Raw genomic sequence first — 23,506 nt, 5'->3', positions numbered from 1 at the left:
ATACCGGAGCAGCTAAATGTGTATGCCTCCGAGAACCACGTCCAGAACGGTGAGTATAACCGTGCCAATTCCTTATAGAAGCGCTTATAGGACTCGGCACGCCGAAAATACCATCTAAATTCATCGTGCTAAATTACGTTGCGATATCGTGCGACAAAAGTAATATGCCTCCACGCCGTGACTGAAGTTGGGAAGAAACGGCCACAAGCCCATCACACATTAGAGTAATTTTCGAACGCTCCCAAATAATCCGCGTTCACCGTTGCGATTGCGAACATGTTAGAATTGTCGTAGCGTATACCCTGAATCCGCATACGAACTTCAGTCTGCGGCTTTATGCTGATCGTCCCGTCAGAGTAGCACGGATTCGCCGCGTCGTTGTCGTATACGAAGCTCGGTTGAATGGCAGTGCGCGATACGAATGCCTTAAGTGGCCCAGCTTGCGCAAAAAAGCCAAGCTTGTTCACGTCCGTCACTATCGCGTCTAGGACCTGTGACACAATGAAGTGCTCTGTCTCATACAGCTCATCACTCATCGGCGAATGTGTAATTTACACGACAAACACACTGGTTAATAAAACCTACTTAACAACCTACCTCGTCGTTAAAGGGCTTAAAAACGATGGCCTGGTATTTCACATTCACCACGATCATGCCTGTGCCATCCTGGACACGGCCGATTTCGTTCTTAATTATGCGGATGACACAGACAACATAACCGTATTTCGAACTACAGTGGCCTTCGACCTGATTCCGCAGCATCTCCTCGATGTTCTGCTGGTAGCTTGGACCCAACTGCGACGGCTTCACATTTATAATCTTCCATTGTTCGACTACAAAGTACATCTTATTCTAGATTATATGATGCCATCGTATGCCCTTACAAAAATGGTTCCTTTAACGAAACATCGAGAAGACACTCAACGACTCGACTGCCCCTACACATCACAACAATATTGCCTGTCGCTCGCGCATACGCATTACAACCATCAATGAACCCTAGCAAAGGGAAGATTGTAGCGTTGTTGCGTAAATATTTCAGATCTAACCGTCCAAGCGCCACTGTGCCGACTTCCAAGAAACATAAGAGGCCATTACATCTTTCACCTATGCTCACCAGGAATTACGACATCTATACAATTATGCCCGAGTTACACAGCAAGTACGTTGCCTAATCTAGGCGTATCGGTGGTTATAAGGCAATGTGTTTGTATTAATGCGATGAACCTGCCTTTCCGCAGCATTTACACCTATCACAGGTATGTACAAGATCATAAACGGCCTGTCAATTCGTGAAACGCACTGCGTCTGTCATTAAAGTAAAACACGAACTGTATGGCAACCATGGGCGTCACTATTTCGGAGTGTCTCAAAAAAACTCCTACCGTTCATGTGTTACACGAACGATTATCATTCGTAGAAACGCTAACAACTTGGGGCTGGATGTAGCGTGGTACAGAATGGCTACGTGAGATTCTTGCAGTTCATAGGGGTATGCGATTACAGGCTTGGATCAGAAGAAGCAACAAAAAATGCCCTTGAAGAATCGCAACGGATTACATAGCACGTAATACAGTAAGCCAATGAAGAGTATGAGGCAAATACTGATAACATAGACGCAATACTTCCCGCAATGCGGTTTAACACATAATGGGCAGTGCTCCAGTGACAGAACTTTCCAAACTTCATCCCAACCTTTTTTCAATTGGAACCAGAACGCTACCAGCGCAAGCAGAATACCAGAGATTAAATTTTCTTTACTGGCTGCAGACGGACCTGCACTGACATGAAATATCTACCAGGAACGTGATGAAGCTTGGCGAATGGGGTACGTTAGTTATAACAATATAAGTATGCAGCAACGTACTTACTTGAACTATTAACTTCGACGGTTTGTATTGCATCCGTCATGTTTCTCGTAGCCTGTTGGCGCCTTTCACTAAGGTTAAGTGTGGCTCCAACAGACTGTTGCATTTAGTATGTAGCTGAGTTATTCATCCTACACAATAGTTAATGTGACATTATGCCTTAAACATCATTCGAAATCATAGCTTCCGTTGCGCAATATCGCAATCTGGGCGCGGGGTGTACAAGGTACCATTTGCATGACAGTACCACCGACGGAGCTACCGCATAGAATACTGCAATTATGGTAAAATATGAACAAGATGTTATCAACGGTGTTTGTTGTTGTAGCGTCGGGCAATGTGCAGTCGCCTTCCCAGACGGAACAACACAAGGGTTCTTGACGGGATTTACTTTCACAGGCACTTACCAAGCTTCATTATAACACTGCGGCTCATTTGTTGTTCAATACTGTATGCCGCCGCCTTTTCTCAATTTATTCGTTTTATAGAGACTCAAGATTATCCTTTATTTATTTGCCATCAGAATTACTTCACTTTAGTTCACCAACTGCTTTTTGCTGTCGTAATCACTATAGACCAGGTGAACAGAGGAGCTTGGTTGCATGAAAATCGACAACAAATAACGCAATAATCGCGCTCTGTAGCTTACATAAGCATTATTCACCAACATGCCTTAAACTATTGCACATATGACCACGAGTTGGCTGCCAATGTAACATTGTTTCGCGACTTTATAATAATATCAGTATTCACCATTTAGGGTTGTATCTGTGGCCATAACTTTTACTATCTCCGATAATTCAATCCGTCATTACATCTCTAATTGAGTTGCATGGCGAAGCAGCAGCAATAATGGTTGAAGCCACGTTTGCGCAAGAGAGTTTTATCAAGTTTGCATGATCACAAACGTATCTATGGCGGTATATTTGTCAGTAACGAGAGTGTACTGACAAGTGCATTTAAAAAGTGGGCACATCTCAACAGTGCTGGTGTGTTAAGTGCGTCGGCGTGTTAGACGCATGGCATTAAAACTGTGTAGAAATTGCGCTAGCATTGCGAGAGACGCAACTGTTCAAGCTATAAAGTGGGACGCTCAGAATTATCATGGTTAGAATACAATGTGTGAATTAGAGATACACCAACTAGTATTTTACGCCATGTTCAACTTGTAAAAATCCGGATACGTAGAGGCGGGGAAGTTATTGGATTCTATGACATCTGTGCTGCATTATCACCCTCGACACAAGTCCCATATAACGAAGATTTTGATCTATGCTATATAAGGTGTCACGTTGTAAAATTGCATTCCCGAGCATCTTTACCTCAGCTGATGTTAACAGAGTCGCTTTTTTGGATATTCGCCAATGAATAATGACATGGAATGCGTGGTGCGAGTGACGTGTCTTTCAGTTGGATGAGTTGAAGTCAAACCATTCGGCGCAAATGTCGAGATAATACGTGCGAGCATTTCACAGCATTTCATGAGGTTTAGAATAATATAAAAACGATTGCATAACAAACGCTAAATTTGTTGTCGTTTACAACATCTATGGAGATGACATGGTGCAGTTCAATGAAGTGACCATCTGGTACGATTGGACACGTTGCCACACGCCTCTGCATTCTAACGTCACAGTCAGTCTGGTAAATTGGAGTAACATAATATGTAGATGTTTACTTGGATACGTATTATAGCGCAATGTAATGATCATTATGCGCATAATTTGATTTGGTAACGCACGTGGTTACTATGTACGTTCACCGTGTATTAGAGTTGTGGTAAATGGAACCAGGCTAGTCAAAGAGCCGCTTAGACGGCTTATTGCCTGTCTTGAAAAGAGCCATGTATTACATCGTTTTGTCAAAAATGGCATCGCTTAGAGGTATGCAGTCCATGATTCTACCATGTGTGTCGTTTAGTGTAGTGCCGCTGTGTCAGACTCCTGGGGGCTATTTTTTCCATAATTTGTTTATAGATGTGCAGCATACCAGGACTTATATTTGAAATATGTTTTGGAAGTTCTGCAACTGAAAAAGTGTCCGTTATGTGCTAAGCGTTTTGAAAGTGGCGCTAATAAGAGCGAATTTGCTTGTATATGTTGTCTCTTTCCTCATCGCAATGTTGATCGGCGTGATATGTTATATATTACGGAATCCAACCCGCTTTTAAAAGGGTTGTTTTGTTGCATCTGGTGTTTATAGCCTACCTTCGCAGAGGCGCATAAAATCTAAGGATCTATCGCAGGCTCCCTGTAGCCATGTTACATCCTGTGCCAGTGTGCTAGTGTTATACGCATCATCGGCTTTAGATAATAGCAGTATGTAAGTCAGTTACGGGTGCATTGTACCGTTTGAAATCTTTTTACACAGCCACAACGTAAATTCGCCACATATTGACATAATAGATGCCACGAGATGACGCACACTCCGTACTTTCTGCGACTTGTTCATCGAAGATTGCTGCGATGTTTGCGCGTTTGATAATACTTGTCTGTGTGTGTGTGGTGTTATATACTGCTCATTAACTGCTGCATTTCGGTGGAATGCAGTTGAGCCTACGGAAGCAGTTTAGAAACCGTTGCCATCTGGGCTTCGCATTGTAGGACTTACCCGCCGCCTACCAATTCGCCAAGAGTTCCTAACTGCCTCATTAAATGATGCGAAACATTCGTCTCAATGAGCCATTCGCATCACTTTGAGCCGGGTGGTACGACAATCTGTTGTCTCATTGTTTGGGGCTTGCATTACTGGCATTCAAATATCGATACAGCTGATTGTGGTAGTCGTACCATTCTGCAATTTCGTCCGATCCACAGCCTTCTTGCGAAGACCCTGATGACTCAGGTGTCCATGATCACAACTACCCCAGAGGACACGGTGAAGGGGCTGTGTCGTTTGCCGCGCCTCAAGATGGCAGATCTGCGTCACGTATGCTATAGTCGCTCACAGTTACCCATAACTGCATCTGACGTTATCACTGTTTCGGATATTATTGGGTGTAGCGATGCTGCTTTCCCCTCGTGATTATGGAATCTGCTTTCCGTCACCAGCGTTCGCAATTTAGTGGAGCATTGCACATACAGATGCTGGCAAGTGAGCATCAGCATATCCATAGTGCACTTATCTATTGGCACAAATAAACACCTTCATCTATCAGTTGATGGTAACGCCTTGATTATTTCAAGCACTCTTGACGCGGACTGATGAGCGGGGACACCTCGTTCCAACGCCAAAACCTTGCCATCACGCCTAATGATCGCATGTGACCTATTAATCAAGAAATACATCCAAGTACACCTGAAGTATTTAATGACGGTCCAATCCGGATCCATAAGGATGGCGAAGTTTAGTTCATGTCTTTTTATCCAATCCGCAGTCGAGCGTCCTGACACTCGCGTCAATCCGTAGACTTGGTACCCAAGGGACTGGAATAATTCGGTAGACGAGCTGAAGGCACATGCCTGTGCGGTGCAAAACGGTGTGTCTATGCTAGGGAATAAAAACATAACCAAGCCTTTGCGATCGCTGGGCAAGTCTGATAGAATCGAGCGAAGCGTAGTCTCACCTCCATCATCCGTTAGCAGCCTCGAATCTAATACGTCACTTGGAAGCGTTCTACCAATCATTTTATTGCCGCTCTCTGGTAGCTGTGGAGTGAGGTGAGAACCTGTCCAACGCTCTATTAGCCGAGAATACCTCAGTGTGGAAGTGATCCGCAAGGAGACCAGGAAAAGAATCCGGGGCAGCATACGATATCTCAGGACACAAGACAACATAACATAGCTGCGCTGCAACGTGCATTAAACATTTACGTAAAGGTATGACGGAATCTCGCTGTCTATAAACACCTTCAAAGGGTAGGTGTAGCGCCGAAGCATACGATGGAAGTCTACCTCGTTATATCGCACTAAATAACCGATATGCACCACATTCAGTGCAGAAATGTGTCATACCGGAGCAGCTAAATGTGTATGCCTCCGAGAACCACGTCCAGAACGGTGAGTATAACCGTGCCAATTCCTTATAGAAGCGCTTATAGGACTCGGCACGCCGAAAATACCATCTAAATTCATCGTGCTAAATTACGTTGCGATATCGTGCGACAAAAGTAATATGCCTCCACGCCGTGACTGAAGTTGGGAAGAAACGGCCACAAGCCCATCACACATTAGAGTAATTTTCGAACGCTCCCAAATAATCCGCGTTCACCGTTGCGATTGCGAACATGTTAGAATTGTCGTAGCGTATACCCTGAATCCGCATACGAACTTCAGTCTGCGGCTTTATGCTGATCGTCCCGTCAGAGTAGCACGGATTCGCCGCGTCGTTGTCGTATACGAAGCTCGGTTGAATGGCAGTGCGCGATACGAATGCCTTAAGTGGCCCAGCTTGCGCAAAAAAGCCAAGCTTGTTCACGTCCGTCACTACCGCGTCTAGGACCTGTGACACAATGAAGTGCTCTGTCTCATACAGCTCATCACTCATCGGCGAATGTGTAATTTACACGACAAACACACTGGTTAATAAAACCTACTTAACAACCTACCTCGTCGTTAAAGGGCTTAAAAACGATGGCCTGGTATTTCACATTCACCACGATCATGCCTGTGCCATCCTGGACACGGCCGATTTCGTTCTTAATTATGCGGATGACACAGACAACATAACCGTATTTCGAACTACAGTGGCCTTCGACCTGATTCCGCAGCATCTCCTCGATGTTCTGCTGGTAGCTTGGACCCAACTGCGACGGCTTCACATTTATAATCTTCCATTGTTCGACTACAAAGTACATCTTATTCTAGATTATATGATGCCATCGTATGCCCTTACAAAAATGGTTCCTTTAACGAAACATCGAGAAGACACTCAACGACTCGACTGCCCCTACACATCACAACAATATTGCCTGTCGCTCGCGCATACGCATTACAACCATCAATGAACCCTAGCAAAGGGAAGATTGTAGCGTTGTTGCGTAAATATTTCAGATCTAACCGTCCAAGCGCCACTGTGCCGACTTCCAAGAAACATAAGAGGCCATTACATCTTTCACCTATGCTCACCAGGAATTACGACATCTATACAATTATGCCCGAGTTACACAGCAAGTACGTTGCCTAATCTAGGCGTATCGGTGGTTATAAGGCAATGTGTTTGTATTAATGCGATGAACCTGCCTTTCCGCAGCATTTACACCTATCACAGGTATGTACAAGATCATAAACGGCCTGTCAATTCGTGAAACGCACTGCGTCTGTCATTAAAGTAAAACACGAACTGTATGGCAACCATGGGCGTCACTATTTCGGAGTGTCTCAAAAAAACTCCTACCGTTCATGTGTTACACGAACGATTATCATTCGTAGAAACGCTAACAACTTGGGGCTGGATGTAGCGTGGTACAGAATGGCTACGTGAGATTCTTGCAGTTCATAGGGGTATGCGATTACAGGCTTGGATCAGAAGAAGCAACAAAAAATGCCTTTTAGAAAGAATATCGGGTGTTTTGCCACGTAATATATTAAACCTATCATCATTGAAAGAAAGAGAGAGACAAAATATACACAACCGAGTTCACATGTTTTGCTCGTTCTATCACCGTTACCATATGAACCAACCTTACACAAAGGGCAGCTCTTCAGAATTAGAATATGCCAAACTCTCTCTCCATACGATTTTAGTGTCTCCGAAAGCAACGACCAACCACCTGCCAGAGTTCTTAAAATGCGTTGCTCGTCAACCATCCCTGCACAACAATGGACAACCTACTCGGAATGTGATGGAACTTGTGATTTGCGATGCCCTAGTGACCGTAACGCACACATGGAGTAATTACGTTTCTTATGGATTCTACTGCCTGAGCATATGCAAAATCCATAATGCTTCCCATTGTCTGTTTTGACGCATTGTAAGCTGATCAACCACAGGTCCACCACACACGGTTACATTTGATGTCTAACACAGCACTTTGCCTCACAAAGTTGTTGAACTTATATGGTGTTCCACTAATAACCCGAATTTGTTGTTTCAGTCTTGCAACGTTCTGGTCGGCGTACGAAGTATTGCAAGCGCCGTGTGCATGCTTGAGATACCGACGGCGTTACTGGGTTAAAGCATGTTATCAAAACAGGATGGGATCAAGAATTAGTTATGTTTGCTTGGTTATGTTGAGTTGGAGCGATGTGTAGTCCTATTCGCACCCCTACCAATACAAGAGCTCCAGCAGGAATCAAGCTCTGACACGTTGGGAAGATTCGTTCCGAAATAGCGTTTGTCGTTTAATGATGTATGCTTCCATCTAGTTCTAATTCGTTTGGCTCTTAGAAGTTCGCAGTTACAGGCTGTCCATTTTCTATCAATAATTCCTTTAGCATTTCCATCATGTGGTCTGCAGCAACAACCACGGTTCAGTTGAGCGATTGAACTCGGGATCATGTAATATGCTAAGGCGAGCATACTTATGTTTATGACGTTTAAAAAGTGCTTAAGGTATTAGTCTTAAACCCTGTAAACAATTACCTTCTTCAGTGTGAGGCTTTCCCTTGTATCGACAATTTCAGAGATACAAAATTTTCTGGCAACTCGCCATTTACATAAGTTGAAGGTTTACAATCACTGTTAGCGTAATACCTTCTAATTCCTCTCACTTCTGAGTACGGATCTCGCCGCAAGGCGGAACCAATACTTGAAGCAATGTTCAATAAAACATAGTATCTGTTTTGTACAATAATAAACTTAACTACAACGTTAAGCCTGTCATCTGTGACTTTGTGATGGCAGGTGGAATCCCAAAGTCGGTTGAATCCGATCAGCGCGAATACATATTTTAAAATGTTTTTTGCTGGACAAATGGATGAGGTAGCATATATGTATTTTAGAATTGCATGAAGCACGGCAATTCACCCTACGATATCCAACGAAAAACAAGAGCACGATATGAACGAAATTTGCGAGTAGAAGTGTATATAAAATATGTTTTAAGTCACGCTCAAATAGTGCATGTCACGTAGGTTGAGTTGGGAATCATCCGTGTATAAGAGACTTACGCCGATAAAAAAGGTGGCGAATAGAAAGGCAGATATGTGTAATTGGTTTACGCTATGAAGCAGCGTGATAGCCGTGCAGACATCGAACTAACACCTGCGAAGGTCTCACATCGTCTCATATCATACGTCAAATAATACAAAGAACAGTTGCCTATAAAAACACTACGGCAACGTTGGTTTTAGCCATATATGCATATAGCATTTGACACTGAAGTTAGTTTTTTATAACTGATTATGTTACGACACGAGGTTATGTATTAACATGGTCGTGCAACAGTAGATGCCAAAGTGAGCTGCTATTACATGAGTGGAGGTGGGCCTGTATTACTGAATTAAATCTGACAGAGCGCGCTTTTGTCGTCACTACGTCTGCAGTTGAATGGACGGTTGATGCAGTAGTGTCCGTTACCTGATCTACGGCAACTCCCTACATGCTGTGAAATGTACGACGCCTTGTGAATAGGTAAACAGGTTACTTATGACCCTGATCTATGAGCATGGCAGAGATGCCACGTACGTATTGCATTAGTGTTTGATATTTCTTTAGTGGAGTCTCGTCACTTCACCGGGACTTCACGCGGGTGGGATATTCGACTTCCATTAAGTTGTTCATCGTTGTGTAGGAAAGGGTACAGAGGATGATATTTGGACGACGATTGTGAATGTTCTGACACTAAAGTAACGTGGACTTTGTCGTCATGGAGATAGCGTGGGATGCTCATACGCTTTCGTGTACGTTGTCTCTATCCTCATAGCAATGCTCATCGGCCTAACATATTGGATATGACGGCACCCCATTCGCTTTTTAAAAGGGCTGTTTAGTTGCCTCTGGTGGTTATAACCCGCCATATTATACCGCCACAAACTCCGACAACCTTGCTTCCCCATGTAGTCATGTCACATCCAGCGCCAATGTGCTGGCATTTATAGTAACATAATATACTATACATTCACAGCATACACATACACCTAGATGGCGTCATGCTATGTGCAAATCGGTTTACACTGCCGAAACTTAGATTCACCTGATAGTGCCATATTGGATGCGTGCAGTAACACTTCGGTGACGATATACGCATTTAATACCTAACACAGCCTTCAAACCTTAATGTAAAGATCTATTACGAGAGACATTGCGCCAACCATAAAGGATCTATACATCGACGGTTACTCGATATAAATAGGCTGCAAGCCTCAATAAGACCGATTACGCTACAAATATACCTTGCCATTGTTTAGCAGGTTTCACACGTTTCACTTGGGAGTTATGTTTGTCAGAGTTGACAAAATATATATCCTGCAATACACTCTTCCATCAATATCAGCGAACGCCATGGACCCGCACAGGCTCATGACGTTGCACGATTTACCTATGTAATAATATCATTTGTAAAAGTGTGAAATGGTAAGCATGTATCTAGTTTTCTATAAGTTTTTTACAGCGTTTACCGTTTCGATTCCCACCTCACCGGCGTAAAGCAAGCGACGGCAACTTAATTACGTTATAGTACAAGATATCAAACCAAAAAACCCATAGAATCTATTATTCTATGTTACGCACGACATACTGCTATTTGCGTACAATTTAGATAAACCTTTATTAATCGCACTACATAACAGACGAGCTCCTTTCAGAACGTGTGGAAAAAAACATCTAAAGGTGAGGCAAAAGCGTCGTAGACCACACAAAACACGTTGCACGTGTATACCCGATAAGTGCCAACTATATGGATTATTGAAACGATACATTGCTGATTTGGCGGCCACTTTGAATAAGTGGGCTTTACTCGTTACCCTTGTGTGCTCTATCATTCTTATACCCCGTTTTAGGCTTCCCAATAAGCCGTTGCCTCACCGTGTCTGGCATGTATGCTCTAGCTATCGGCCGCTGGTCCCGATGCGGGAACCTCCAGAGGTCCCCCCACATGGCGTCCCGTGCGCATCTGAATCGCATTATACAGGGTGACATAATGTTTACTTGTATCCGCTGCTCTCTGGTGTATTCTTTGGCACAACCTGACAATATAATTGGTTGGTGTTTTGCATGTGCGTTATTATGTAATTCCATTACTTACTATCCTTTTGAAATTATTTGGAGCTGAACATAAATCCATTATGACTCTTCTACCAAGCTTCAGTGGTGGCTACACATGATTTTTTGGAACAGAATCGTCAATTTACCATGACGATACGTGGCCAAAAGAATGACTTTTCTTGAGCATTTTTGGCGTCCGCCTCATTGCTCAATTTTTGCCTGCACCCCATCTCGAAGGCTGGTAGGTGCCTTACCGTGGTCCTGCAGATTTTCCAACCACCAAGTACGAATACTTTTCATTGTCTATGGATCTAGCGATTGAACCCTGTAAAAATTAGCAAGTGTGATATAGAATGTACCTTTTGGTATAAATAGTGGGGAATTCTGTAAATACGTTGGGAGAAGTGGCACCAGTCCTTTCCCGTCAATGCCAGTGGGCAGAATCCCTCATGTGGACACTGAATTACTTTAAAGCAAGCAAAATGCATCTGCTGACTCACAGGAGCCAGAAAGTGGAAGCGACCCTTCTCCAGTTGCGATATGAACACCTCACGAATGGAGTGGAGTATTCTGAACCCTGTTGGCGTCCCAGCCTCAACCATAACCTACAAATGCGTTGTTCACTGGTTGTAAAAACAATACATACCATATATCCTCCAACTTTGATCCTATTCCACAGGTTCTTGACCAGCAGTGTTCTTGCCTGAACAAGCGCTATGATGCCATCACTAATTTATCTACCTCAAAACCTCGAATATCCGTCAAACTATATGGGATGACGACGCAATCAAAAAAGTCGGTGCTTTCATACACGTCGCTTTGGAAGCGCATGTTTTTGAACCCTGTGAGCAATGCCTTTTCACCAGAAAAAAAGGCCTACCTGGTATGAGATACTCGCATATTTTGGCGAGGTTTCTTGAGGGTTCAACGACCAGTATGTCTTCAAATGTATTCAGATCCCATATCGTATGCGCCGCCCTGATCGTGTTAACATTACGTGCCGGTCACAACCTACGCCACCGAGGCCCCAGCTCCTGCATTGTAAAACATAATTCGCGTCGGCTTAAATTGCCGCGCTCTCAGCTTCATCTGTACACGTGTGTTAATGATTGGTGAGATGGTAACTACTTCGTTGAATATGCGTAGACACACTGCGTAGTGCCCAAAGAAAGTGTGCGCCGTATGCGCAACTGCGATGTTGGGTGAGAAGTGTATGGTCGAATTCTACAACGGTGATGAGATATGTGGCGTGCAAACCTACTTTGTGCCTAGCATCCTCCGCTTCGGCAAGTTCGATTTGCGCCTGCTCATTCACCCCTAGTTTATTTTGTTGGAACAGCGTTTTGAGGTGGAAGAACTCTGGTTCGTCGGAAAGCTGTTTCATCCCCTCAAAGTACTCCGTATTCGCAGAGTCCGAGTCCAACAGTACTGATTTGTGGGTGAAACGCAATAAAAGCTGGCAACGTACTCGAGGGCAGCACCCGCGGGACCTCCACGCACCTCCTGGCGGCCAGCCTTTTGGCGATGTATGATCCCGAGGCATCGATGTCCTTCTTCTTTCCCGCAGCCTTGATAAGCTGAAAGAGCTTGTCTTTGATTAAGGGAGGGAACGGGAGGGTTTTGATAGAGATTCGGCTGACATCATCAAGCTCATTTGATGGGATGGTATTGTTTGGCTTATACGGCGATATGCGATCAAACTGGAAGCCATGATGAATACACCGCGTTTGTACAGCGCCACAAATGACAAACTTGCCAATGTGTTGGATATGCGGTGTATATCCTCCGTATATGCTCCCATCCCTGCATATTATCGTCTGGACTCGGTATTTGCAGGCCATCAGTCCAGACCCCTGAGAGTACCGGAACATAGACATGGTTCGTTTGTTACTGCAAGCGTTTATGCAGTCAGCAATGGCACACCCATAGTGGCATCTACTGCTGTCTGGTGACTGCAAGTGTTGGCACCCGGTTGACAACCGAGCTGATCGTATACGTTTGAGCGCACATACTTCGGCATTCGACTATTATCGATACACATACGTTGTTGGCATCTAATTGGGCATATTCGTGGAATCTCGGTTAATCGTGGGCGGCACTGCCATCCTCGGACGCCTGTTTGGTCTGCTCTACACATTTCGCCGAAAGACATCAAAACACGCTCTACGATCTTGGCGATTTTTAGCAAGTGATAATCCATCGTTTCTCTGCTCGAACAGTAAAGGCTGGTCACGTGTGTCGTCTCCTATGCTCAAGGTGATTTCGACTTGGTGTAGCGCTCTGGAGGTTTCAGACGTATATTTCGACTGCCAGGCCTTCACTGACGTGGTTACGATGGGCCCTTATGCAAGGAGACACTCAACTCATAGTTCTGTCGTTCTGTTTTCTGGTATATGAATATCTGATATAGGCAGGTCAAGATGCAGCTCTCTACGACCGACTTTCGGGTCTTCAACTTCTACATGTTGATAAAATGGCTGACAACCGTGATCATTCGCACATTCTTCATGAAGGTGACGGTCATAAACGAGGAGCGGCTCCCACTGTTCGGCCCCGTTATCCTGGTAGGCAACCACAACAACCAGTTCATCGACGCCGCCACGCTGATTTACGCGGTGCCGCGGCAGATTAGTTTTTTGGTTGCGATGAAATCCCTGGGACGACGTGTGATTGGATCTCTGGCCCGTTTAGCCGGCTGCATCCCCGTCCACCGTCAGGAGGACCTGAAGTACATGGGCATTGGGAAGATCCATTGGAAGCACAACGACACCATGATCCGTGGCATGGATACCCAGTTCACCATGGACCTGAATGTTGGCGACAAGCTCTACTTCATCGACCAGAAGCTGAGCATCGAGGCCGTGCACTCCGACACCGAGCTGACCCTGCAACGCCCCATTTCACGGCCTTGCAAGGACGAGGAGAACGGCGAAGATTTTTGGGTACGTTAAAATGTCCATCTGTATAACGCCTGGTTCAGATATTGCCGAAGGTTGACCTTTCGGACACCTACGAGGCTGTCTCCACTGCTCTGAGGTTTGGAAACTCCATCGCAATTTTCCCTGAGGGCGGCTCGCACGACCGCACCAACCTGCTGCCCTTGAAGCCCGGTGTGGTATTGATGGCCATATTCTCCCTACTCGAGGGCGCGGAAGACGTCGTCATCCTGCCGGTCGGCCTCGCTTACGGTGACAGCCACGGCATCCAGTCCAACGCCACCGTCTACTACGGCACCGGTATCACCATCTCGAAGCGTGACGTCGAGGAGTTCCAGGTAGACCGCTACACCGTCGTGAATCGCATTTTGGGCGTGATTGAAAAGGGCTTGAACGACTGCATGATCACGGCACCCAACAAGAACATCAAGGGATGGATCGACTTGTGCGGCAGTTTGTACCCTCCCGAGCGCAGCCTTATCCCCACGAACAAGAAGTTCGAGTTGCGCAAGATCCTGTCTACCATCTTCTGGCGTCACGGCGAGGACGCGAACACTATCGCACTGATCGCGCAACTGGCCAGGTACAAGGCGATGCTGAAGAGCAGCTTCCTGCACGACGACGAGGTGTGGCTGCTCAGGCAGTCCATGCACTCCGCGACGCTGCTGTTTTTGGAGCAGCTGCTGATGTTCGGTTGCTACAGCATCCTCGGGCTGTCATGCTTCCTTCTGTGGTTCCCGCTGTACGTCATATCGTGGGTGTTGGCCGAGAACCACCGCAAGCAGGCTCTCAAAAACTCCGTGGTGAAGCTTGAGGGCGCCGACGTGGTGGCGAGTTACAAGATTCTGGTGCTCATGGTGATCACGCCACTGTTCAACCTGTTCTACGGTCTGATGCTGGGCCTGTACCTCAGCCGCAACCCCAAGGAGATTGCCATCACGGTCGGCTGCTGCATGGCGATTCTGCCGATACTGTACTACATCAACCTCCGTTACTTCAACGAGCTGCCGCTTCTGCTGCGCCAGCTTCGCGTCTTCTACGTGATCCTGATGGGCAAGATCAACGTCTGGCGCGAAAACGAGCGTGAGCTCATCACCACGCGGGCGGAACTCCAATTACTGGTTTGTGAGGTTATGTGCGGCGACATTGCGATCAGGTGCGAGAATTTGTGCACGAAGTCGGACCCAAGGTGTCCGACACCTTCATGGACGAGCTGAACGCCATCATGCCTAAGGTGGGTGCCCAGGGTTGGCTCGCGACAGTGCCTCAGGTTATGATAGATGCCGACACGAGCAGGCTCAGGAGGAGCAAAAGCGACTGGGTGCCAATTTTCGCCCGGACGTACTATTCGGATTCCAACGAGGAGATCCTTTGACGCTCCTTTACGTGCCAACAGCGGCGCAGTTCATAGCGGCTCGCGACTACACGAACACAAACGTAAAAATAGATATAGAGTTACGCACTATAGGCGTTTCATAGGTTCTGTGCCGCCTTGAACGGTTTAACCACGTAATCGATTAGCACCGCCTTCACGTACCGGCCTAAAAACCTGAGCACTGGATGCGCCACCTTCCATGCGATACCTGCCGCCTTCGACAGCGCCTTGGAGACGAGTGACTCCTTGGGCCCGGAGAGCGACCGCGGGTCCGTCTCCATCCTCTGGAAAATCCCCTTCATGATGGGCCTTTGCAGCCGGTCGTGAGCCGCCGCCTGCGCGAGGACCTTCTTCTTGAGCATTTTCAGCTCCGCGTTTTCTGGGTGAATCTGCAGAGCCTCGTTGCAATGCTGGATGGCCTTGTTGAACTGCCCGAGCTCGACATTGGCCTGCGTGAGCCTGAGGAACGCCTTCAGGTTGCCTTTGTCATACTGCAGTGCGTCGTTGCAGTACTTTATGCACCCCGCATAGTCCCCCTTCTTCAGCAGCGCCAGCGACATGTTAGAGGAGAGCTGAACGTACGATGTCACGAAGAAGTCCCATTTTTTCTGCATGTCCTCGTCGGACGCCGCGTCGCGGTGGAACTCCTCCTTTTTGTTGAGGATGAACTGCAAAGCTCGCAATCCCTGGAACCATGCATCAATGGCTCCATCCAGATCGCCTTTCTTGTACAGCTCCGTGCCCTGAAGCTTGGCGCTGATATGGGACTCCTCGGACCCGGCAGCCGGCGTGCTGGCAGTAGGCTGTTTCACCTCGACGTCCTCAACGACCTCCATCGGGCGAGCGCTTCACGACCTGATGACTTTGTACTTCCGTTTCAACTTTTCGGCCCGCTTCGAGCTCGCTTCAACCTCAGGTTCGGGGGTCAGCGCCCATCCGACCACGAAGGCACCGATTTTGTACAGGAAGTAAAGCGGGACGATGTAGAACAGCTTGAAAGCCCAGTTCACGAAGAAGCTGAGCACACAGACCGCCGTCGTCAGACAGAATAGGTCGTTAGACAGGCTGAAAGACACGCCGACCCTGATGCTGTCGTAGATGATGTAGACACTGACTACGTAGGAGACAGTAATGAGCGCTACCCTCCAGGCGAGCGTGCTGAATTCCGCCTTCACTGCATCCGATGGGTAAATCACGTTGCGCATGATCCACAGACCCTGAAAAGCGAATATGGCCGGGTACTGACAGTGTGTGTAGCGCCGAGGGCTGCTCGGCGCCACTCTGGCTACTAACGTACCTCGCAAATGATGGCTATGAGGGAGTAGACGAACCCCGCGGTTTTCTGCCTATGGGAGCGCTTTTTCTCGGATCGGCCTGCCATGTCTGTGAGTGGCGCGAGCAGCGCTGGGCGGCCGTGTGGTGTGGGTCGCCGTCTCTTGGGTAGTGAACACTAATATTACAGGTCGCATTTTCGCGAATTTATGGCGTGCTGATGGTGTATTGTGGGTGGAAGGACTCCAGGAACTCGTTGTACATGATCATACCCTCGTCGTTGGTGTCGATGCACTCGACGAGAATTTCAGTTTGCTCGAACGTGAAGGGCGCCCTGCGAGCCGTGTGCGACTTTTATTTTCAACATACTCTGTGTATCCGAGCGTTTCGTACATTGCGTAGAGCACCTCCTTGAACTCGTGGATGTAGACACTGCCGTTGTGGGCCGCGTCGTAGGAGTGGAAGGCGTGCCTGAGGCTGCTTCGGTGCTTGTACAGCGTGCTGCAAATGTGGTCCCACATCTGCGAACGTGTGTCCAGCGTTGTGCGCCACCTACCTCGTTCACCACGGAGTACTTGTTCTGGTCCACCACGTAGAAGGCCTGCAGGAACTCGAGGTAGTTGATCTTGTTGGTGTTGGTCACGTCGATCATGTGGGCGATTTCGAACAGGTGCTGATCGGTGATCTTGAAGCCCAGCTCCTGCTCCGCCTTGCTGAGGTCGAGCTTCTTGATGGCTTCGGCGAAGTCCGAGTACGACAGCAGCCCGCCTCCGATTTTGTCGTAGTCCTGGAACTTCTGGAAGAGCGCCACGGCCCGGATTGCGGACGACCGCCTTCTGGACGTCTCGTCTCTGCTGGCACCTGCCGCCGCTGCGCTGGGGTCGTAGTTGGGGTTGTAGTACCTGGCGGCCGCCTCCGTCCTGTCGGAGAGGATCACCCTACCGATTGCGGGCAGCGCAGCCTCCATCCAGTCCTCCTTGACCTTGTACCTGGTAGACGCCGAGTAGATGACCTTGAGCTTGCTGAGGAACTCGACGATGTCGGCCCTGCCGCCCTCGTTGTCGATGCAACTACTCAGAATCGTCCGCATGAGAATCTTGATCTGCGGGTTGGACAGCCCCACGTTGAGCTTCCTAATGGCCTCGTCCAGCTCGGCGTACGACACCACGCCGTCGAGGTTGCGGTCGAACACCATGAGGATCTCCTTGAGGCTGAGGTCCGACTTGATCATGGTGTCAAAGATGTGGGCGATGCACTCCCTCTCGATGTTCTTGTGGCTGTGGCCAACGGGCTCGTATCCGATGTGGAACCGCTTCAGCACGTCGTTGTACGGCACCTTGCCGGTGTTCTTGTCCAGGGCCTTCAGCAGCCATATGGAGAAGAGCCTCGGTATTTTGATGCCCACCAGCTCCGAGAGGCCGTCCGTCCAGGGCTGCGGGTCCACCATACCGTTCTTAGCCGTGTCGTACTTGTAGCAGTGCAGCCAGAGCGCCTGCTTATTCTCACAGACAATGTCGGCGATCTTGAGCAGGATGTCGTTGAGCATCTTCTCGGAGGTGTGCCTGGTGAGGTACTGCGTTTCCTTCTCCATTTCCACCGAGAGGGCGGCGTCAATGACCTTGTTGGTGACGGTGTTGGTGTTGTTGGCGAGCGTGTTGATGGCCTCCAGGGATGGCGACATGTACTCCTTGACCTCGAAGTGCAGCCCCTTGGTGAAAATGAGCTGTTGCGCCATGAGTGCACACGCATCGGGAACTCACGATAGCGCCGGTATTTCCGGTGGTCTGGCAGTAGTTTGACGCCGAGAACAGCGTCACGCATCTTCCGTTGTGCGACGTCTCTATACCCTTCAGGGTGCTGGGCACCTGGTGCGACCTGATGCAGACCTCCAGCTTGTTGAGGTCCAGGAAGGCAGCCGTCACATCCGGCCCGAACCTGATGCAGTCCGCCCCCCTGGTGCTCGCCGACCTGCCCTCCTTGTCCTGCGGGTCCGACCAAAGCATGTCGAACACGATGCTGTCATCGAAGGTGTCCGGCGACGCGGGGCACATGCGTTTGCGGTTGACCTTGTTGATGACGTCCAGCGTGACTCCGTCGTACCTGAAGAGCCCTCCGTGGATCACAATAATGCGCTTCTCTATAACAATCGTCAGCGGCAGTTCCCAGAAAATCCGCTGGAACAGGTTGTAGATGTGTCCGTCGTATTTCTGGCGGACCTCCCTGGCAAAGCCGTACGCCTCGTTCATGTCCTCCGACTCGTGGTTCCCGCGGTTGATGATAACCGACCCCGGATCGGCGAGTTTGAACGCGAACAACAGCAGGAAGATGTTGGTGGCGTTCATGCCACGGTCAGCTATATCCCCGTTGAACACGTAGACGTTCCTGCTGGACGGGGGACCGAATTTGTACAGTATCCACAGGAAATCGTTGAGCTGGCCGTGCAGGTCGCCCACAACGATGAGGTTCCCATTCTCGTGCGATGGGACCTCTACATGGTTGACGGCACCCTTGTCATTGCTGCGGTACCAGTTGAGCATGTCAACCAGGATGCGCTGGGCGTAGTCGATCGGGAGTTTCGTCTGACAAATGCTTGCGTACACGTGATCACACGCTTACCACCTGGCCGGACTTGTACGCGTCCAGCAACTCGTTGGCGAACTTGGTGGTCACCTGTTTCCCGAGCTTGGGCCCATTGTAGGAGGTCTCCTGGTAGTTTTGGCACTTGATCTCCTCGAAACCGTTTGAGAAGCGTTTCTGCGGCGCGTTGGTCTGATCTGCCGCCGCCGCCTGCTCGTGCTTGCTCTTGATGTGGTTCAGAATAGGTATGTACACATCTCTGTACGACGATGTCTGGCACCGGTTGCGCATGCTACCTTTTGCTGGCCAGCGTACGCTGCTCCTGCAGGTTTTCCATGTGGTCCCAGAAAAGGAAGGCCGCCTCCCGCACGTACTTGATCCTGCACATCGCCCTTCGGAAAAACGCCTGGATACGCGTCGCGGCCGCTTCCTGCTCTGCGCGGTTTATGGCAGCATGCAACGGCAACGCTCACCGTTGTAATGCTTCACCGAGCCGGCGGGGACGCAGGCCACGTATTCATCGCCGCCGCATTTGAGCTGCTCCTCGGGATTCGTCGTCACGCGAAGCGGTTTGTCCGTCTTCACCGCGATGATCTGGTGGAGCACATCTCCGTCCCCCTTGTTTACGTACTCCCGCGGTCCGACGTGCTGGACTGTGCCCCGGACGCCGTATACCATGACGACGTCGCCGACGTTGAGTGTGTTCTCTGTCGCGGCCGCCATCTTCTGGGCTCTACATGAAAGGCTAAATATGGAATTCCAGGAGCTATCTGGGCCCTGAATATGTCTATGGCATCACGCTGCTTGATTTTCGCTGAATGCGCGCGCGTCTATTACGAGCGATTGCATGGAATCCATGGGGTGCATCCAGACATTACTAACATGTTTCCGGGCGCTAAACTTGTGCTGCATAACAAAGTCGGTTATTCCGGAGTTCATGGCCAACGCTTGGTCTTTTGCTGCGATGTATGAGCTGCGCTGCCGATGTCGTTTACGACTCGTTATGTGATAGCTATTCCGCTTTGAAATGCTGGAAGGCTGATTATTATAGTTCTATAGCATATTTAGATGTAGCTAACGCGGGGATTGAAGGTCTGAAAGCACCGATCACACATATCGTTTCGCTTCGGTCACGTGTGTGATCGCTGAGAAGACAGACACCTAGGGGCCATACCACCATTGACTAAGACAGCAGTTTGCGGAATCACTTGTCGTGCACGTTTTTCGCGCACTGTTCATGCATGAGCATCGGTTGCTTGCCGCCCTGCTGCTGCGTAGCGTCGCTCTGGCTCGGCGGCGGTATGGCGATCGACATTCCCAGCTTGATCGGCTCCTGGCATATGCTGCACGTGGAGCTCGCGTCTATTGTGATTGGGGGGACGCACGTGAGTTTGTAGAGGTTCTTCGCTGTCTGTGAATGCAGCGACCTCGTCAATCCGCGCTTCATGGCCATGGTCCGCTGCTCGTGCAGCGCCTTGAGCTGTAGCTGCGTGAACACGTCGGCGAACAGGGCGAAGTTCCAGGTGTCCGGGATGAGTTCCACGATGCTGGACGCATTCAGCACGGAGCTGTGGGTGCAGAGCGGAATGTACTTCGCCAGCAGGTCCCGTACCACGGTGATGCAACCCTCGTCGCGTTGGGAGTGCTCCACTATGATGTTTAGCAGTCGCAATAGCAGCCTGTCGATTGACGTGTCCGACGTATTGATGTTGTATATGTGGTGCCCAGTGAGCGGCCACTCGTTGGCCCTGCGCATCCAGTAGTCGAAGTTGCTGAAGTACCGTTTGAACGGAGTTTCCTTCTCCACAGCGCTGTAGACAGCTGCGACGTCTCCGAAGCACATACAGTACGCCTCACATCGCTTTGTCCTATCGCCGGACTCCTCCCAATCGAACAGCGTCCTCAGCGCGTCTTCATGGCGGTTGAACATGCTGTGCACCAGCACCTTCGTCTCGACGAAATTCAGCTTCGCTAGCAGCGGCTCCAGCTCCACCATGTCGAAGTTGTTGTTGGATTCCAGTAGCTCCAGCAGCGTTTTCTTGATGGCGGTGACGCCGTCTTTCGCACTCTTGGTCTTCCCGTGGAGAATCACTGCGGAGCATGGGTCGCCAATTGTATCCACTCACGCTCGTTGATGTAGTGCTTCGCCAGCAACGTGTTTTCGTGCACGGTGCCGTGTTTCTTGGTGATGACCAGGTCCTCGAGGTACTTGATGCGCATCGCAATGTTGGACGTGCAGTAGCCCTGCGGCAAGTTACTCCCGCGATGCGGCTGCCCACCTTTTGCGCGTATGCGTCTATCATGGACACGATCTGGTCGGTGCTAAACGGGATCATCGCGTGATTCTTCGTCAGCACGTCGAGGGCTGAACGCGGTGACGGCAACTGTGTGATTCACACCCACCTGCATTGGGGTAGCTCGAAAGCAGCACGGGTAGGTAGGTGTTGAGGATGTCCCGGATCTCTTCCTCCGGTTTGACATTTGTATTGCTGTCTGCGGGATATGAGATTTATGGCACAAACAATAACCTGTGTACTCGTTGTGGCTGTTTTCGATGAGCATGTTGAGGCACGAGGCGAGTTCGCAGCAGACGGACTTTATTTCGAGGGTGACGTCTTCCGTCGCCACCTCGCCGACCTCGTCCCTGATGTACTTGGCCATGATGTCCATCGCCTCCCTGTATCGCTCCTGCTTGATGAGCAGTTTGGCGAACACCTCGCTCTTGTTCATCTGCAGGAGGTGCCTGCCGCACGCGTCCGGGTCCAGGAAGGTTTCTTCCCTGGGCCTGTTGATGATGATGCTGCATTTAGGGTCGTCGCACTCGGCCAGCAGCAGCAGGTTCGTTTTTTCTACCGTGGCCACGAGCGCCTGGTTGAAGTCGTCCAGTGGCTCCCCGCTCCTGTTCAGGAACGTCTTGGGGTTGAAGTGCTTCAGCAGGAATGCGGCAAAGGAGACGTTGGCCATTTCCAAGAGCTTTGCTACCGTCGTGTTCTCCGGCAGGACATCCTTCAGCTCATTGAAGCGTTTGACGACGTACTGGCTGATGCCAGACGCTTTGGGTATGAACTTCCGCAGGATGGCCGGCACCTGCTGGTTGCGGACGTACGAGTCGGGAACCTTGAGTTCGGCGTAGTGGTTCCAAAACGATATCAGGTGGACTATGTCTACATCCCCCAACGTGAAATGCTGGAATGCGAGGGGGAAGTTGACGTCGGCGAACCTGACCCAACCGGCTACAGTATGTGCCACCTTCGTCTCCACGGGTCGCATCGGGTCGTCGGCCGCGAAATACACATCCGCCAGGTGCATCGCCTGCCTTATGTCCTTTCGCTCGATGCAGTCGGTCAGGCACTGATGGTACGATTTGGGCTTCATCACAGTGACGACGTTGGGCGTCGCGGTGAGGACGCACGACCTGTCTGGCATGTAGTGGACAATGGTGGCGTTGGTTTGGTCTATGGTCTGGTACAGCAGCTGGTCCCTGACTCCGTACACTTCCACCAGGCGATCCACCGTTATACCGATAACGTACGGCGGCGCACAGCCCAGGGCCTCCAGCCGGTTCCGCCACTGGATGGTGTTCTTCTTCGACAGGTTCAGGGTCTCGGTGCTGTAGAAGATGCCGATGTTTTGGCACACCACCATCACGTCGCCGTCCACGCAGGCCGTCGTGAGCGCGGGCGCTCCCACATCCTTCTCGTCCATCTGCAGGTTGCTGCACAGTTCGTGGCACACCGTCCCCTCCGCGTCCAGGAGGTAGTACGCCTCCTTGGTGCCCACGACTATGACGCCCTTGAACCACGAAACGCTATGCACGACCCCGTCCACCGTTATAGCGCGCTGCTGCTCTACCTGATCCTCCGCCGAGTAGAGGTACAACCTGTTGTCGGTCCCGATGCAGAATTGGTTGAGGTTCACCAGCGCGTTCAGAGGCCCGTTCTTGGCCGCAGCGTCGTAGCTCACCTCTGCGAGCCTCCTGCCGACGGCGGTGACCCTCTTGCAGAGCATGGTGGCATGCCCTTTGAAGAAGGCGTCGAGGACATACAGGTCTCCATCGGCGTTGAGCACCAAAATCCATTCCTTCGGCTCCAGCGGGCATATGCGCGCGATGCGTCGGTTGCTGACCTTCGAGAACTTGTATATTTGCGATTCCACGGGGCTCTGCAAGGGCGTCAGTGGCCTTCCATGGCTGCGCCGCGCCGGCCGCGGCCCACACCTACCTCCACGGCCGCCGCCTGGAAGGCGTAGAGCTCGCCGGCGTCGTTGCCGATGATCAGGTTGTTATAACACCATGCCACCGCCGTGATTTTGGAGCTCTCCATCCAGCGGAGGACCGCTCCCCTGGAGAATATCTCCATTGCGCGGCCGCGTGGTGTGTCTAGTGTGGTTGCACG

The 23,506-nt window shown here is 49.7% G+C and overlaps 12 protein-coding genes across 12 annotated transcripts; 1 reads left to right on the top strand and 11 right to left on the bottom strand.

Annotated features, from left to right (window-relative positions):
- Positions 1-585: 585 nt before the first annotated feature.
- BBBOND_0209680 (DNA-directed RNA polymerase II) lies at positions 586-846 on the bottom strand (the record flags this gene model as incomplete). Its single annotated transcript, XM_012912547.1, has 1 exon — positions 586-846. The coding sequence occupies one exon, from the start codon at positions 844-846 to the stop codon at positions 586-588; it is 261 nt and encodes an 86-aa protein (XP_012768001.1).
- A 667-nt stretch (positions 847-1,513) lies between these two features.
- BBBOND_0209670 (hypothetical protein) lies at positions 1,514-1,974 on the bottom strand (the record flags this gene model as incomplete). The annotated part of the gene is made up of 2 exons (XM_012912546.1): positions 1,514-1,776; positions 1,872-1,974. 2 exons carry the CDS (start codon positions 1,972-1,974, stop codon positions 1,514-1,516), a joined length of 366 nt encoding a protein of 121 aa, XP_012768000.1.
- Positions 1,975-4,593: 2,619 nt separating this feature from the next.
- BBBOND_0209660 (hypothetical protein) lies at positions 4,594-4,981 on the bottom strand (the record flags this gene model as incomplete). Its single annotated transcript, XM_012912545.1, has 2 exons — positions 4,594-4,700; positions 4,822-4,981. 2 exons carry the CDS (start codon positions 4,979-4,981, stop codon positions 4,594-4,596), a joined length of 267 nt encoding a protein of 88 aa, XP_012767999.1.
- A 33-nt stretch (positions 4,982-5,014) lies between these two features.
- On the bottom strand, positions 5,015-5,644 carry BBBOND_0209650 (Peroxiredoxin Q, chloroplastic; the record flags this gene model as incomplete). Its single annotated transcript, XM_012912544.1, has 1 exon — positions 5,015-5,644. One exon carries the CDS (start codon positions 5,642-5,644, stop codon positions 5,015-5,017), a length of 630 nt encoding a protein of 209 aa, XP_012767998.1.
- Positions 5,645-6,029: 385 nt separating this feature from the next.
- BBBOND_0209640 (DNA-directed RNA polymerase II, putative) lies at positions 6,030-6,663 on the bottom strand (the record flags this gene model as incomplete). Its single annotated transcript, XM_012912543.1, has 2 exons — positions 6,030-6,308; positions 6,415-6,663. The coding sequence occupies 2 exons, from the start codon at positions 6,661-6,663 to the stop codon at positions 6,030-6,032; spliced, it is 528 nt and encodes a 175-aa protein (XP_012767997.1).
- Positions 6,664-7,330: 667 nt separating this feature from the next.
- BBBOND_0209630 (hypothetical protein) lies at positions 7,331-7,615 on the bottom strand (the record flags this gene model as incomplete). The annotated part of the gene is made up of 1 exon (XM_012912542.1): positions 7,331-7,615. The coding sequence occupies one exon, from the start codon at positions 7,613-7,615 to the stop codon at positions 7,331-7,333; it is 285 nt and encodes a 94-aa protein (XP_012767996.1).
- A 780-nt stretch (positions 7,616-8,395) lies between these two features.
- On the bottom strand, positions 8,396-9,036 carry BBBOND_0209620 (hypothetical protein; the record flags this gene model as incomplete). Its single annotated transcript, XM_012912541.1, has 2 exons — positions 8,396-8,712; positions 9,027-9,036. The coding sequence occupies 2 exons, from the start codon at positions 9,034-9,036 to the stop codon at positions 8,396-8,398; spliced, it is 327 nt and encodes a 108-aa protein (XP_012767995.1).
- A 1,664-nt stretch (positions 9,037-10,700) lies between these two features.
- On the bottom strand, positions 10,701-12,793 carry BBBOND_0209610 (Rsm22,putative; the record flags this gene model as incomplete). Its single annotated transcript, XM_012912540.1, is given in 11 exon segments — positions 10,701-10,904; positions 10,993-11,061; positions 11,099-11,201; positions 11,207-11,277; positions 11,312-11,557; positions 11,599-11,655; positions 11,694-11,794; positions 11,833-11,930; positions 11,968-12,176; positions 12,214-12,380; positions 12,421-12,793. Coding segments are annotated over 11 exon segments (1,698 nt in total).
- A 579-nt stretch (positions 12,794-13,372) lies between these two features.
- Positions 13,373-15,263, top strand: BBBOND_0209600 (glycerol-3-phosphate-acyltransferase, putative; the record flags this gene model as incomplete). The annotated part of the gene is made up of 4 exons (XM_012912539.1): positions 13,373-13,894; positions 13,933-15,009; positions 15,045-15,122; positions 15,159-15,263. 4 exons carry the CDS (start codon positions 13,373-13,375, stop codon positions 15,261-15,263), a joined length of 1,782 nt encoding a protein of 593 aa, XP_012767993.1.
- Positions 15,264-15,361: 98 nt separating this feature from the next.
- BBBOND_0209590 (tetratricopeptide repeat containing domain protein, putative) lies at positions 15,362-16,644 on the bottom strand (the record flags this gene model as incomplete). Its single annotated transcript, XM_012912538.1, is given in 3 exon segments — positions 15,362-16,109; positions 16,119-16,480; positions 16,561-16,644. Coding segments are annotated over 3 exon segments (1,194 nt in total).
- Positions 16,645-16,742: 98 nt separating this feature from the next.
- Positions 16,743-19,835, bottom strand: BBBOND_0209580 (serine/threonin protein phosphatase, putative; the record flags this gene model as incomplete). The annotated part of the gene is made up of 7 exons (XM_012912537.1): positions 16,743-16,869; positions 16,905-17,056; positions 17,092-18,258; positions 18,296-19,114; positions 19,152-19,371; positions 19,409-19,547; positions 19,586-19,835. 7 exons carry the CDS (start codon positions 19,833-19,835, stop codon positions 16,743-16,745), a joined length of 2,874 nt encoding a protein of 957 aa, XP_012767991.1.
- A 481-nt stretch (positions 19,836-20,316) lies between these two features.
- BBBOND_0209570 (Vam6/Vps39-like protein) lies at positions 20,317-23,470 on the bottom strand (the record flags this gene model as incomplete). The annotated part of the gene is given in 6 exon segments (XM_012912536.1): positions 20,317-21,203; positions 21,239-21,356; positions 21,371-21,477; positions 21,516-21,605; positions 21,641-23,273; positions 23,333-23,470. 6 exon segments carry the CDS (start codon positions 23,468-23,470, stop codon positions 20,317-20,319), a joined length of 2,973 nt encoding a protein of 990 aa, XP_012767990.1.
- Between the last annotated feature and the right edge of the window lie 36 nt (positions 23,471-23,506).

This window comes from Babesia bigemina (assembly GCF_000981445.1).
Source record: "Babesia bigemina genome assembly Bbig001, chromosome : II".
NCBI classification, from domain to species: domain Eukaryota; phylum Apicomplexa; class Aconoidasida; order Piroplasmida; family Babesiidae; genus Babesia; species Babesia bigemina.
This window is presented reverse-complemented; position numbering and strand designations above follow the sequence as displayed.